The sequence below is a fragment of the Callithrix jacchus genome, chromosome 7 (assembly GCF_049354715.1).
Source record: "Callithrix jacchus isolate 240 chromosome 7, calJac240_pri, whole genome shotgun sequence".
Lineage (NCBI taxonomy): Eukaryota > Metazoa > Chordata > Mammalia > Primates > Cebidae > Callithrix > Callithrix jacchus.
In genome coordinates, this window is record NC_133508.1 from 121126107 (window position 1) to 121142402 (window position 16296).

General features: G+C 36.3%; 1 protein-coding gene and 1 long non-coding RNA gene across 2 annotated transcripts in view; one reads left to right on the forward strand and one right to left on the reverse strand.

The window, feature by feature from the left end:
- LOC128928201 (uncharacterized) overlaps positions 1-16296 on the forward strand; it is a 73574-nt gene that overhangs the window by 43063 nt on the left and 14215 nt on the right. The gene's annotated exons all lie outside the window — the stretch shown is intronic.
- The window catches only part of TTLL7 (tubulin tyrosine ligase like 7), a 92417-nt gene that overhangs the window by 38821 nt on the left and 37300 nt on the right, over positions 1-16296 (reverse strand). Inside the window, exons 14-17 of the mRNA XM_002751007.6 lie at positions 11826-12024; positions 8158-8363; positions 6992-7126; positions 4710-4790 (exon numbers count right to left, since the gene is read on the reverse strand). Of these exons, the coding sequence (XP_002751053.1) occupies positions 4710-4790; positions 6992-7126; positions 8158-8363; positions 11826-12024 (621 nt within the window). The remainder of the gene's footprint in view (positions 1-4709; positions 4791-6991; positions 7127-8157; positions 8364-11825; positions 12025-16296) is intronic.

Here is a 16296-nt window from a genome sequence, read left to right on the forward strand (position 1 = left end):
CAGTAGGGGCGGATTGCCTTGGTAATGGTGGACGCCCCTCCCCCACAGAGCATCTCAGGGAACGGCTTTACCGGGAGCGTTTGGAATTGCAGTTTTGTCTGTCCCACTGCACTACCCCAAACGCTGTGTCCCTGCAATCCCCTGGGCTGGCCCACTGTGCAAGTCCCGTTCAGTCTCAAGTTCAGCCCTTTCGAGTCTCAGGTTGCCGGTTCAACAGGGCACCCGGATGAGCATGCCCTGTGCAGATCACTGTGTAGGGCTGGCCTCCACCACCCCGGCTGCCGCCAGACAAAACCTCTGCCTGGCGTCCCGCGTCTCCTTTATACCTGGGAATTGCCCTGTTCTGTGGGCAACAAAGATCAGTCTGGAAACGCAGCTCTGACTCAGCTCTCTGCGCATTCACCAAGAGCTTCAATCCTGGGTTGTTCTCACAGCACCATCTTGAGTCCTCCCCCCGAATGGAATCAACTTAACAAAAATTGATAGAAAGCCTCCTGCAGGTATCTACAAAATGACACCCGCCTCTGGCTTTTTAGAGGGTTGGGAAAAAAATATCCATTGATTTCTCAAGGGAGATCATAAGATAACTGAGTACAAAGTGCCATGAAAATTCAAGCAGGGAAAGATATCTGGTTGCAGGGGGCTCTAGATGCTTTGTGAAGGAGATGGCACCGGACCTTCAAAAAATGTGGTGTGAGACTGTAAAGAAGGGATTCTAGGCAGCAAGCACAGCAGAAAGAAGGTCCTGGGTCAGGGAGAGATGCTATCAGCTTCTTTCCCTTATTCCTACCTCAACCACAACCAACTCACAGCACCATTACTTCACAAGCCCTTTCCACAGAGATGCCTTACCACTGTGATGAATGCTCATATACATAAATCTTTTGTACATTCAGGCAATTATTCTATAGGATGGAATGCTAGAAGTGGTTTTGCTGACTCATAAGATTATGAACATATGTAATTTTAATAGAGACTACAAATTATTTTCCTAAAGACTTATACCAATGTACTCTCTCTCTAATAGTATAGCAAAGGCCCTTTTATCCATACTATTTCCGTCACTGGATATCATGTGTCTTATTAAGTTTTGAGCATATGATGGTTTTTACTTGCTTTTTCTTCTTCATTACTAAGGCCAAGGATCTATTTACATGTTAAATGGCTATCTGAAATCTATAAGTTGTCTTTTCATGGCTTTTTTTATTTGCTTTGCCATTTTATTTGTCAGTATTTATAGAAAAGTTTCTTTTGCTGACTGATTTGTAGTAGGTATTGGTTCGTTAGTGTTACTTTTCATTTTATGTGCTACACTTGTCAGTCTTCCTCAAACTCCTCTACACTCCCCCAAATGCCCTCACAATTTCTGCCTTTTAAGATATCTTTTACATTTCAAAGGTTTTATGTAATCAAATATGTTGATCTTTTCCTTAAGCCTTCTAGGTTTTAGGTATTTTCTTAAGATGTTTTCCTACTGTATGATTATAAACTTAACTTTATGTATTTTCTTTTAAATCTTTTTTTTTTTTAATTTTTTATTGGATTTTAGGTTTTGGGGTGCATGAGCAGAGCATGCAAGACAGTTGCGTAGGAACACACATGGCAGTGTGCTTTTCTTTAAATCTTTTTTTTTTTTTAGACGGAGTTTTCGCTCTTGTTACCCAGGTTGGAGTGCAATGGTGCGATCTTGGCTCACCGCAACCTCCACCTCCTGGGTTCAGACAATTCTCCTGCCTCAGCCTCCTGAGTAGCTGGGATTACAGGCACGTGCCACCGTGCCCAGCTAATTTTTTGTATTTTTAGTAGAGACGGGGTTTCAACATGTTGACCAAGATGGTCTCGATCTCTTGACCTTGTGATCCACCTGCCTCGGCCTCCCAAAGTGCTGGGATTACAGGCTTGAGCCACCATGCTCGGCCCTTTTAAATCTTTAATATTTTCTTTTTTACATAGAAAACTGCAATCTGTATAAAGTTTGTTTTTATACGGTGAAAATTAACACTCCAACTTAAATTTCTTACAAATAGATAATTGTTTCAGCACCATTTAGTGGTAAAATCATCTTTTCTCTACTGGCATTTGAAATGCCACATTTATCCTGTATTATTAATATCTTACTCTCTGTTTCGTTTTAATTAGCAACTTACCTACACTTCTCTCTCTTCTAGATCACAAAAATTATATGGACTTAAGGAAATTCAGGGTTCCAATTCTAATAAAAAGTCCTTATCTTAATTAATCAAAGCCAAAGTCAGTGACTTGGAAACATATATTCAGGGCTTCCCTTGTGTTTTGCAATCTGCCTCTGTGGCCAGCTTTGCTATACCCTCCTCAACAGTGCACTCTACGTGGCACATGGCAAGACATTAAGTAAATATTTGTTGAACCAGTTAATGTGCAACAGTGAGTTCAGATTACTCAGATAAAATTATATAATTTAACAGTCAGCATGTAATCGGCATCAGGTTTCAGCTTATTCATGATAAATCCTAGAAAGGGCAAATGATAGTTTATATTATTGAAGGAATACAACAACTTCACTCTGCTACTAAAATAGCCTATCTCCCAGGAAACAATGTTACAGTGCAGCTGATGGGCCCTTCATGGTGCTGACCACTCCATTCTCACACTCTCCAAGACCGCTACTATGTACGTTATACTGTCTCCCCAAATCTCCAGAACCCTCCCCACCAGAAGAAAACTTTCCCATCTTCCCACCACATTCCCATGTACCTCCCTTCCCTCCTGTTAGGAGAAATGCTCTTGATTAGGGCAACCCTCCCACTCTCACAGCTTACTTACTCAAGACTTTTCATCACTCTTTCCTGTGCCATTCCTCTCTTCTAAATCATTATCATCATCATACAAACTGTAAATATCTTTATATTAAAAAAAAAGACCTTCTTATTGGCCCACATCCCTCTCCATCTACCACCACCACTTTCCCCTCTATAGCAAAATTCCTTGAAACAGTGCCTGTAGTAGCTGTGGTGTTTTGCCCTCCATCTTTCTTCTCTTGTACATAATCCAAGCTTTGCTCCCCCTGCCCCTCTAGATTTATGACTGGGGTCTTCACTAACATCCACATTGCCAAAAATTATAGTCAGGTCTTACTGTTCAGCTTACAGCCTCTGTCATCAACAGGTGACACAATTGATTACTCTGTCCTTAAAATAATTTCTTTACTTGGCTTCAAGGACACCCAATTCTCATGGTGTTTTTCACGTATTACTGGCTGTTCCTTCTCAGTCGCCCTATAGATTCTCCCCACCTCTCTGATTTCTACATGTAGGAGTGGCCTAGGCCTCGGTCCTTGAAACTCTAGGTAATTTCATCTAGTTGACACCTTAAATATCTTGTAGACTCCTAAATTTGTATTCACCATACACAATCTTAGACCTAAACTCAAAACTCTTATACAACTAAACACTCAACATCTTCACTTGGATGTCCAATCAATATTTCAACATCAACATGGTCAAAATCAAAATAAAATGAAACAACAGAAATAGCAAAACCCTCCCCCTCTTTCTCCAGCCTCCATCCATTCAGTTGCCACCCTACTAGCCAGGCCCCCATTAGCTCTTGTCTCAGTCACCCTAAAAACCTTCTAGCCAGTCCCTACTTCTATTCTGCCAAACTCCCTATCCCCTAGTTCCATTCTTCACAAGTAGTTCTCATGATTCCCTTAAATTATAACAGGCTATGTAACTTCTCTACTCAAATTTTCCAGTGGTTACTCATCAATTGGAATAAAATCCAGTATCTTGCCACAGCCTATAAAGATGTGAACTAAGACCTCCCTATCTGTCCAACCTTATCTTTTACCAAGACCCCATCACTCACTCTTTTCCAGCTAAGACAGACTATCCTATAAATACGTAAATAAAATGGTGCCTTGCTCTGCTTAATATACACATCAAACTAATTTCTACCTCAGGATCTCTGAATTTGTTCCTCCCTCTGCCTGAAACATTGTCCCCGTAGATATCTGTATAGCATGATTCACATTTCGTTTAAGTCTCTGCTCAAATACTACCTTCTCTCTATTTTTTATCTCAGTGTATTTTTCTTCATAGTACTTAATACAGTCATCCCTCTGCACCTATGGAGATTGGTTTCCAACCCCAGATAGCAAAATCCATGGATGTTCAAGTCCATGATATAAAATGATGTCAGGTTTGCATATAACCTATGTACAACCTCCTGTATACTTTAAATCATCTCTAGATCACTTATAATTACCTATAATACCTAATACAATATAAATGCTATGTAAATACTTGTTATACTGTTGTATTGTTTAGGAATAATGACAAAGGAAAAAAAGTCTGTACATTGTCAGTACCAGACACAGCCATCCTTTTTCTTTCCAAACATGTTCAGTCCCTGGTTGGTTGCATCCATGGATGTGAAACCCACAGACACAGAAGGCTGACTGTACTACCTGACATTCTATTACATATTTATTTATTATCAGACACCTTAACTAGAATGTAAGTTCTATAAAAGCATGGATTTTTAAAAGTTCACTTTTTTATCCTCAGAACCTAGAAGAGTGCCTGACTCATGGTAGGTACTTAGTAAGTATTTGTTGAAGAAATGAGTAAACAAATGAGCAAATATAAAGTTTGTCTATGAAAGTGGCTTAAGGATCCTAGCTTAATACATAATCCAAGAGGAAAAAACTGTTTTTAAGCATTACTCACTTTTCGTTGTTTTACAGAGTCCAATTTTATGAGCCAGTATGAAGCCACTTTGGTTTTATGATACTTCCAGTTATCGATGATCTGTTTGGGGGAATAAGCATTCAGAAATTTAATCTAGAATGGTCATCAAAAGAGATAATAAGTAAATAAACAAGTTAAAACCCATTTTTAAATTAACTGGTGTAATGAAAGCACTATAATATTACTTGCAACAAATAATGCCGACTTTCATAAATAGACATGCAGATTTCGAATACAAATTAAAGAACCCATCTACATCCAAAGCTTTCTATTCTAGTTGTTTTAGGAATACAATCTCTGTGGCTCACACCTGTAATCCCAGCACTTTGGGAAGCCAAGGCAGCCAAAACACTTGAGGCCAGGAGTTCAAGACCAGCCTGGCAAATATGGAAAAACCCCGTCTGTATAAAAATTAGCTGAGTATGGTGGTGCATGCTTGTAATCCCAGCTATCTGGATGGCTGAGGAATGAAAATCACTTGAATCCAGGAGGTAGAGGTTGCAGTGAGCCAAGATTATACCACTGTACTCCAGCCTGGGGCAACAGAGTGAGACTCTGTCTCAAAAACAAAAACAAAAAATCTCTAATGAATGAAGGTCAAATGTCTTTAGACACATAAGATTTGGGAAGAAATCCAAGACATAGATTTTTCATTTTTATTTTAGAGGCTGATTTATGACATCACTCATAGTAATAAAATATTGAATAATATATTAGAAGACACCTAAATAAAATGAGGATTCTGCAACTTTGTTTTGTTTTTTATGCAAGTCTGCAAAAGTTCTGAATATACAGTCTTGTAATATATACTGTAGCAAACAGATTAAAATATTTACCACATATAGTGAATATACAGTAAACAATTTGGTGTCTGACATAATTATTAACTATATTTTATTAATTATATAAGCCTCTATACATTCTTTATAGAACAATCATGATAGTCACAAATATTAGTTTTACTCTCTGATAGTTTAATTTTCTTCTACTTTATTCAAAAAGATGGGATATAACTAATATCTCTAAGAAATATATAAAATAAAGTGGTACAAAGTCATTGGCTATACATAGAAAATAACTTTATCAAATAAGATAATATAGGCAAATAAAAGCACATCTGGCATAATACTTTACACCCAATGTTTTCTTTCATTTCCTTTGATGTAACTTAAGTAGCAGCTAGCTTGCAAACAAGTTACCATTTTCACGTTTTAAAAATATATATAACACAAAATGTATAATATTTGGGGACTTTGCTTATGACTGTGTCATCACTATATAATATAAATTGCAGTCATAGGTATTTTTCAGCAAGAAAGTCTCTTTTATTGTTTGTTTTTTGCTGTTGTTGTTTCTACAGACTTACTTTAGTACAGATCTAAAGTATACGCTAAAAAACAAAAAGGCCAAGTGCATGGCTGTGGTTTTTATCCCGTAACTGGCCACTAGATGGTGCCTTCTCCTCTAGGAAAAAAATACACACACACACACACACACACACACACACACACACACACACACACACGCATGTCCCCCAAAAAACAAGGTTCTATTATCTAAGAATGAAAAGGATGTTTGAATGTTTGAATGAAGAAATGGAACCTCAGGTGAAAAAATGTAACCTCAGGTAAAGAAATGCTCTTTCACCCAAAAAAACTACAATAACTTGGACCTTCTTTCTAAATTAAGAGTAAGTCAATGATCTTAATGTGAATTTTAGCACCCTTTGCCATTTTAGAATGTTCCAGTTGGTGGTGCACATGTGTGTGTAACAAGAAAAACACAGAACTCCGCATAAGTCATTTCAAAATCCGACCCCAAAAATGTGACATCTGAAATGTCACACTCAAATATTCTTGACATTTTATTTCAAGGCCCCATGATTTTCATCATACTCCATTCCATATTAGTTCATTCTAAATCTTTATAGAAGCAGGTTTAACATGATGTTGCTTAATCATTAAGAACAATAATTATTTAACACTAATTATTCTCACTTGATGAAGCAGATTTATCATTGAAATAGCACTACATATTACAAGATATTTTATACCAATGATTATAATCTGATCTCACTGTTCATGAATTGTAATAATTAAAATAAATCCTTGTATTTTCTAAAGCTAGTAGAGGTTGAAAAGAACATCAATTAAATTTATTATGTCATTGAGCATAATGCCTTCAGAAAATAAATTTTATTATTTTAAGAAGAATAAAAAGGTGCCAGCTCCTTGGCATTTTTAGATACATCAGATACTCACATCTTCTACCAGAAGTTCTGATTCTGCATCTGACTTTCCTGGAAACCGGATCTTCATGTCCTTGAGAACAAATAAGGTCTGACTTGTTAGATCATCTTCTTGTTCTTTTGTTTTCAGTTGCCGCAAAGACTCACTCTTAAATTTGAAAGAATACAGATATTTGGAGGGGGTCTTATTTCATTGTGCCAGTATAATCTGAAAGATATTTCTAGGTAAAAATGATGCACTTTTAATTGAAAACAATAACAATGAAAAAGGAAGAAAATTTTCTTTTACACTTGTGAATTCTCTGGATTAAATGATACAAATCCCAAGAGTGTATTTCACACTTCCACAAGGTTATACTTATTTAGCTCAAAGTACTAAAATAAGAATATAAATACTTAAAAAGGGCTTCCTGGTCAGTTTCATTTGCTACATATACCATAAGCAGTTTTTGTTGATTAGAAAAAAAAATTCATTGTTACCAAGTGAAATTCATTCACTTTTATTTCCTGACTTCCCTTGGAAACACGATCCATATTAAATAAACAAATTAACTAAATCCCTCATCTATGTGAAGGTAATTAGAGCTATCTGAGCATCTAAAAGTCAGCCTTCCTACAAATTACATTCACTACTTTCTGCGTACCAAATCTCTGGGACTCATGCAAACAATGGAATACTATATGTTAATTTAATATACAGAACACATTATAAATAGCATTATACTTAAGTGCTCTAAGGAGAATTTATCATTTTTTAACCTATTAATCAACTGTCACATTAAGTAAAATTTTCCGAATTTCCTCAAATTTAAAGATAGACTGCACAATATACTGCAAAACCACACATTTACTCAGGAAATTTTCAATAATGTTATCCTACTATATCAGCAAATGGAAAATAAAATAATGCTCTTCTTAGTGTTCATCTTTGAGTTCTGTGATAGAGTGAAGTCTGAACCTTTTAAAAGTCATACTAAATTGTAAGCTAAGGTGGGTGAACAATCCAAATTCCAAGAGGTCATGAGTTGAATTATGGAAAGGATCTGAGGTTCAGTCTGTCCTCCTCTCAGCTGATCCCCCAATTCCCCTGTCCTCCTCTCAGCAAATCCCCTGATTTGCCACCTAGATTCTGAATACGGAGCTCCCTGTAGTCTTAAAAGAGCAAAATAGATGACCTACCACTTGAGAGTTGGTAGAGCAGGCATCATGACTGTGAGGCAGATGCCTCACGTAGGAGGAGGCACGATTTAAAGAATGTGACCGAGATGCAGAAGTTGGCCGTGACACAGATATCACTTGTTGAGCAGAAAATGGACGGGTGTCCCCACTGGAAGGTGACTGAGCAGAAATGGACCGAGGGCAACTGACTGAACGCCTTATGGAGCCTATCAGAGATGGAGAAGAAGGATACTCCAGTAGCAATATTAATATAAGTTTTTCACTATATTCAGTTTATATGAACTACAGATTAGAGCAGCTGGTAGCAGAGCGGCAATAAATGTTAAAGCATAGGCATCATCTTGAGAATATGAGTTTGGAATACATTTTTCAACAACAGTGAACTTGTTGCAGAAGAACCCTTGTGATGTATAAAAAATGGCTCTTGTGGGAATAATACTATAAACAATCCTTCAATGTTTTATCCTTGAAACATGAGATAAAAGAACCAGAAGAAAGGAAAATTAACATTTATGGAGCACTTTCTATAAGCCAAGCCTGGCATTGTGCTAGGTACTACACTTTTATCTTAGTCCTCATGGAAACCTTCTGAAGTAGGGATCTCCATTGCCCAGAGACTCAGAGAAAGAACTTTTTCAAGGTCATACAGCAAGAAAGTGGTCAAGTTCAGGTTTCAATCCTGAGCCTATCTAATCCCAGTGTCTTCCCTTTTTCTATAATACCATGAGGCTATCCACTATCGTTGGGATTCGACTGGTCATATAAGTTTGTGTATAGGTTTGAGATTGACTAATTTACGTGAAGATTCAGAGACAGGGCTGTAAAGGAGTACAGAGAGTGGGCAGGCTAAATAGGTAAGTTACAGAATTTAGAACCCATGGAAAAAAATAAAAGAAAAATATATGGATTATCCTAATGCAGTTTAAATATAGAATCTGTTATTATAAAGAGTAGTACTGAGCAGAGAGTATTCTAATTCACAAGAGTAAAGAATTTCTTTTAAGTCGGTTAAATTCCAGTAGTAAAAGACTTAAGTGAAGAAAAAAACACATGGATCCAAAGGGTTGTTATCAGAACAAATATCTAGGGGAAACTATAAAATATCTTCCCCAATGCATCATAAGAACATCAAAGAAAGAAAACCAACTGTTCTAGATAAATTTTACTCCTGACACAGGGAAATAAATCATCACTCAATACTTTCAATATTTTTATCTGTTTTCAGCTCATATGGTCTATATATCCTCTGTTCTATATTCTTTCTCTGCTTGGGGAGTATATCTTCATTAAATAATGTAGTAAAACTCACATGAAGTCAGGTTGAATACCCAAATATTTCTTTTCACTAGCTATTGAAAAAAATGTAAACCTTTATAAGGGAATAGATATAAACCTTCTATTTAGGGATGAACTTCCAAATTAAATTTTGGAGAGTACAAAAAGGTATGCTCATTAAAGCTGTAAAAGATTTGTTTAAACCCTTCTCTTTGTTCCAACATTAACTTCCTTCCTAACCTGAAACTCTTCACTTTTCAAAAGGACACTCTTATGTTTCCAGAGAAGGGAGAAGGGCCATGTGAGGAACACACCACTGGTCAATTTTTTTTTTAAACTGCACATATTTAATGTGCACCAAGATCAAACTGAAACTAAGAAAATACCCAAGGCATGTGCTAGTAACTGCACTGTAGTCCTTCTCCCTTTGAGGACTTATTGTAATGGTTTGGTTGTATATAACCTGACCGCTGGGCAGAAGGAAAATCTCCTTTGTCGTGAATTATCACAGATTCCTTTTTTTTCCTACACATGCTAGAAATTCAGACAGAATAACTAAGTAGCTAGACATGTCAATGATGTTTGAGTAGATTCACACAAAAAAAATCATTGCAACTTGCATATCTTTTGAAGCTGCAACAAGCTGGAATTTTTCAAACTATCCACAAAAGAAAGTGTTACAATAATCTGGATTTTGTCCTTGATCATCAGCATCACTCTGGAGACAAAACTCTAGTAGGATTTGTGGCTAAAATCCTTCTTAGTAAGATTAAAGAAAGAATATAAAACAAAGTGAAAGACTTGTTACAATTCCTCGTGAATATAAAAAGAAAATATAACTAATAAAAAAGATATGTATTAAATTAGGCTAGATTTAAAATGAAAATTCATACTTAAAAAACGTTTTAAAAATCTGTATATTTCCGTGCACTATTGCCTGGACTCAATTTGTTAACCTATAGGTCTGAGAAAAAAAGAACAATCTCAGCGCTATAGGAATGTTAGCAAATTTTTCTCCAACCTGTCCTCATCCCCCATCAGTTCATGGCATTAGGGAGGTATACATCAGCTGATAGGAAAGGGAATTAAAAACTGACCAGATTTGGGAGTAAAAATGTCAGCTTCTAAAACCAACACAGAGGCATACTTACACAAAGACACACTGGAAGTATTTAATGAATCCTTAAGAAAAAAAGGAAGCAAGTGATAAAATAGCTTACAAACTGTGAATTAGTGCTCAATAAACATTTCTTAAATGCATGAATAAATAAATGAAACAGAACACAATACATTAATTCCCCTCCAAAGACAGAAACCATGAAAGATATGAAGTAGTAGCATGTTTCTCTAAAGAATAATGTGTAGACAAAGACCATTCCTCTAAAACTTTCATCTGTTGGTTCTTTATTCCTCAAGAATTTTGCCATAACTGTTTAAGCCTAGTTTTAAATTAACTACGTTATCAGGGAAGTTAACATATTAAATACATTGCTGAGGGTCAACAAGGGCTCACAATTGTGTTCACTGCATTATTGAACTGGTTCCTTTAATGGAACCCTAGGACAGTAGAGCACAAGGCAAACAGAGATATGAAAGACAAGCGTTCCAAAAACTCTTAGATGGGAGGCAGCGTCAGGAAGGGCTTTTCCAGTTGAATCCAGGCAAACAGCAATCCCACCCTGTACATTTGGGGATGAAAGAACACTCACAGACAAAATATTGCACATTTGGAATTGAAGAATAAATGAAAGATGAGACAAAGAAAGACACAGAGAATGTAAAAAGAAATACAGGTGAAGGAGAGAAAAGGAAGCAGGAAAGGAAGGAGATGGAGCAGCTGGTTGACTGCTCTCCTAAGTACTTCCTACACATCATAAGCCCTGACTTAAGTGTTCACCTGTGATGAAAATGGGAGGGAACAAAACTTCAACTATTTCACAATTATGTGACTTACAGAATCATTCAAGTAAAATGCCTAGCAAGACACATACTTTATATATATATATAAAATAAGTGACAGTATAAAACAAAGTGGGTGAAAAACGTAGGGAGGTAGAAATCAACTTAGAGAATATATTGGCTTAAAAGACATGTAATCATCAGATTAACCATGAGGCACATTTTACAAAACCCAGGCAAAAATCTGGCACCCTAACAAAAACGATGAAATATAGAAGAATAGGTTCTTAATTCAGGCCTTTTGTTTTCTATTTGCAAATCTTAAAAGAGATTAAGGGATGTGCCTGAGTCTGGTTAGGGAAAGGAAGTAAGACGGAATCCAGGTCTTCTCACACACAACAGGGTTCATTTGGCCCAAGGACCTTATATTGAGTTTAATAATTTCAGTTCCATAATTCTTGATATAACGTCTAAATTAGAAGACATTGACTTACTGGGTTGCTGAATTAATTTGTAGTGGTTGGAGGGTTTAAGATTATATGTAACTCGCTTTTCTCTTTTCTTATTTTGGAACTCTTCTTTTTCATTTTCATCAGATTCTGAAGAGCCGCTGCTACTATCATAACTGCTGTCACTGCTGCAGTACTTCTGTCTTTTCATTATCTCAGTACTCTCAGGCATAGAACACAGAGGCTAAAAAGAGGGAAATGTGTTATATTTTTAAGAATTCTTTCAAAAGGCTTACTGATATGATTAGTTACTATTTCTAATTTCCCCCTTATGCTTGCTGCTTTTTATTGAAGGTTGAGAATCTCCCCAAATGCTCCTGCTGCCATGCTGCTTAGCCTACAGTGCTATGCAAAATATTATTTTTTAAAATGACATAGTCATGATGAGGAATGTGCCGTTCCTACATGAGTATCTGTAAACAAAGAATAACAAAATAAAGGGAAAATATTTGAGATAAAAATATAAAAATCAGAAACATGATCAGCTTTTCTTCATTCCATAACAGAAATGACTCATCAAGACTCAGAGATACACTTTTGCCATATCATTAACGTTCAGAGTCACTCAATAAATGTGTGTGCATGAGTACGTGCAAGAGCATCTGTGGGGCCAGGGTTGGGGGGAGGAGAAAGAGGGGCAAGAAAGATAAAGATAGTAAGAAAGCAGGAGCCAGAGAAACCACTGTATAAATAAGGCCACATACCAAAGCATTGCCTGTTATCCTATCCACTCAGATAATGTGCAGCAAGAAGTTAGGTATCCCTTACACGACTAACTGGCTGTGGATATTTATAAAAATAAAATTTTCAGCTAATTTAGTTAATTGTCCACTTTCTAAACTGGTCAGGAACAACTGATGTCTTTTCTCAGAGTATTCCTAACTCTGACACATAGATTCTGGCCATAATAGACTGACAAAACTTCTCACTGCCCATGCTACATTTTAAAAATTAATAATATAATATGAAGGTCAGAATGGCTAAATTTTCATGGAGGAAGGACAAATTCCTCTAAGATAGAAGGGAAAATCTGTAAAGATTGAAAATGCCATGCTGTCATGTGCCACTATCCCTATTAGAATCACTTGTTTCTAGTCCTCCCAATCAATGTGTTTCCAATGATGCCAGCTGAAGGAATGGAAGAAAAGGGACATGGGACAGCTTCACTTCAGAAAGAATGTGCATAACCAAGAACAAGACAGTTTTATAACTCAGTCATTTTAAGAAACTATTTATTACACACACCATATGCCTCCTATTCCTGATGGGAGAGGTTCCTTCAGTTGTATACTAGTTGCTTGTTCTCTGTTAAATCAAACAAAAATGTTTTGATGTTAGCATACACTATAATGAAATCCTTGGATAGCATGGGATTTCACTGAAAGTAGGTATACCCTCTAGTGGAACAGTACAGAATAAAAGATAAAGAGAGAAATAGCATTTCATGAAGTGCCTGGAATACATAGTAAGCCAAAAAACATGATCTTCTTAAATGTATAGCCTTTGCAAAGGATGAAAAATATCCAGAGCAGCAAAGTAGTTTAATTCACTAAGGTAGCAACTTGCGTTGAAAAGTATGTGCTCCTTCTGATGGTCTAATATTACTAAGTACTGACAATGTTCGAAGAGATATGCATGAAAACATTTACCAGTAACATAATCATCAAACATTTTGACAGTCTTAAGGAACATGAATTCTAGAGGAAGGTTGTTTCCTCGGAAGTTTAGCATACCCAGAAGAAACAGTGGCACAATCAGGCTTGCTAGTAGTGCCTTCCTTCATGTAGCAAACAGCTTTAAGTTTTCTTAAAGAGCTTGACTACCTAATGAATTATTCGACCCTATAAAGAATCACAAGGGGAAATGTATAGCTGAACCTTTGTGTCTTATATGCACTTGGGACTTTTTGACCAATACACTGTTCAAGCAATAATTAACTAGAAGTCACGGCAACATGAACTCTACACAGTGTCTTTACTACAAACTGGAATTTATAAACTGGCATTGAGTTATAGCACAACCATACCACCTATTTTTTATGCCCAATTTTATTATGAAGTAGGCCATATGTTGAAAATTTATAAATGTATAAAGAATAAACAACCACATGCCTGTCACCCAACTTAATAAAAAGAACATTGCTATTAGGTTGGTGCAATTACTTTTGCACCGACCTAATACTTTATGTGGTATTTATTTTTATGTAGCTAGTTGATGTTTCTTAGATTCTCAAAATAGTGAAAAGTTGTTATTTCTCCTATTACAAGTACCAGTTTTATTTAATGTTTATTATCTCCAATTATTCTACCAGTAAAGACACTAGAAATTAATGTTTGGTGTATGATATCATCTCTCTGAAAATGAACAGCTGCTTTGAAGTTTGGCTCACTTTAGACCCTTGGTAAACAACATAAAGTTAAAAGTTATAAAAATGCTTCTAGTTCAGACTGATTATGCAGACTTCAACAATTTCGAAATATAGCTGGCTTTAACAACTACAGGAAATATCTAGTTCATTTCATTTCAACAAATACATTGTTAATTCCCACAACTTGCCTAGAATGAAAGGGGCTGAAAAAATTAGACAAAGTGAATTCTTCCTCCCAAGAGGTAATAGTTTTGTTTGGATGACAAGCCTTATGTAAATGAAACACAGGGAAATATAAGACAATATAAAGCTGTCTTAAGGCTTCTGCATTTGCCATTCTGCCAAAAACATTGTGCCTCCAGGATATCTCATGTCTGGTTTGCTGAACAGCAATAATTAATACACAAAGCTTGGAAACTTCCAGTGTTTCCCCAAATGATGCCATGACTCATGCAAGTATTCACTTTTACAGATACTCTAAAATATATTTCTTCCAAAGGAAGTATCAGTGACATATTCCACAATGCCTTAATATAGAGCACATAATTCAGAACAGTCTCTGACATCCAAGATCTCCACCAGATAAGTATCTCTCACCAGGTTCACCTGTATCATTTCACTGTCCAAGAACCTTCCACTTGAGTCATACCAAACGTTTCATGTTTCTACAACAACCTATACAGTAACATAACTTCATGTCTTTGCCTTTGTTCTGTCTACCCTAAATGTTCTTCCACCTCTCTTAATGCTTAAGGCACTACTCATTTTTCAAGATCCAGTTCTAATAGTATTACCTTTCTGAAGCTAACCACATGCTACCAATCCTCTTCTTCTCTATGCCGCTGTAGCACTTTACACTCCCTTCATTACAGTACTTGCCACATTATCCCATTTTTTTATTTACCTGTCTGCTCTTCTACTAGCCAATGAGATTCTTATGAATATATTTAACAAAATGAACTAATAGATTTTGAAAACTTACTGTATGTCAGACACTGGATAGGTTCTAGAAATGCAAAGACGAAAATCTACTTGCTACCCTCAAGGAACTTACAATCTCATATTTAGGCAAATGTGCAAATAATTACTTGTCACAACTGCTCTATAAAAGTGTTATTTATGAAACAGCAGGAGAAAGAGGGAAGGGAAGGTCTAAGCCTAACTGGGGAAATGAGGGAAGGTTTCACACAGGCAACAGCGGTTTAGCTGAAATGGGAAAGAGCCTCTAATCAAACAAGTCAATGATTTTTTTTAGTAGGAAGGCATTTCAGAAGCATGAAAATATGAAAGAACATGATGTGTCTAAGGACACAGAGATAGTATAGTAATTCTGAAATATAAATGGAATAAAATAAAATAAAAATTCCAAGATTGTTCAAATCAAACTCTTTCCTACTCTACTAGCAAGAACTTTGACATATAACAGAAGAACAACACTGGATGCAGTGGCTCACGCCTATAATCTGAGCACTTTGGTAGACAGAGGCAGGAGAATTGCCAGAAACCAGGAGTTCAAGACCAGCCTTGCAACACAGCAAAACACCACCTCTACAAAAAAAAAAAATGAATTTTTTTTTAATTAGCCAGGCATGGTGGTATATGCCTGTTTTCCCAGCTACTCAGAAAGGCTGAGGCAGAAGAATCATTTGAGCCCACGAGTGTGAGGCTGCAGTGAGGTATGAATACACCACTGGACTTTAACCTGGGTGACAGAGTGAGACCTGTATCTAAAAAAAAAAAAGAACATTTAGATGTATTCTACATGACAGCTTTCTACTTATTTCTAGGAATTACACCTATTTTAACTAAAATAAAATCAGCGTTGCTAGGTCAGCAAAAGATGAGGCTCCTAGTAAGGGTCTCTAGATTCATGATTTGCCTTATTTATAATGCTACCCATTTATTTGATAATTATCTATCTAGAGGTATGAGTCTGAGGCAAACATAATACTTAGTTTAGAATAAGAGTACTAGCTCTGGGTCCCTTTTGGCCCTGACTCACAGTATTTTCACTAACATCAGGAAAATAACCAAAATGATGACTGAAGCTAACAAAACAAAACTGAGTATAAGATATCATCCTCTTTC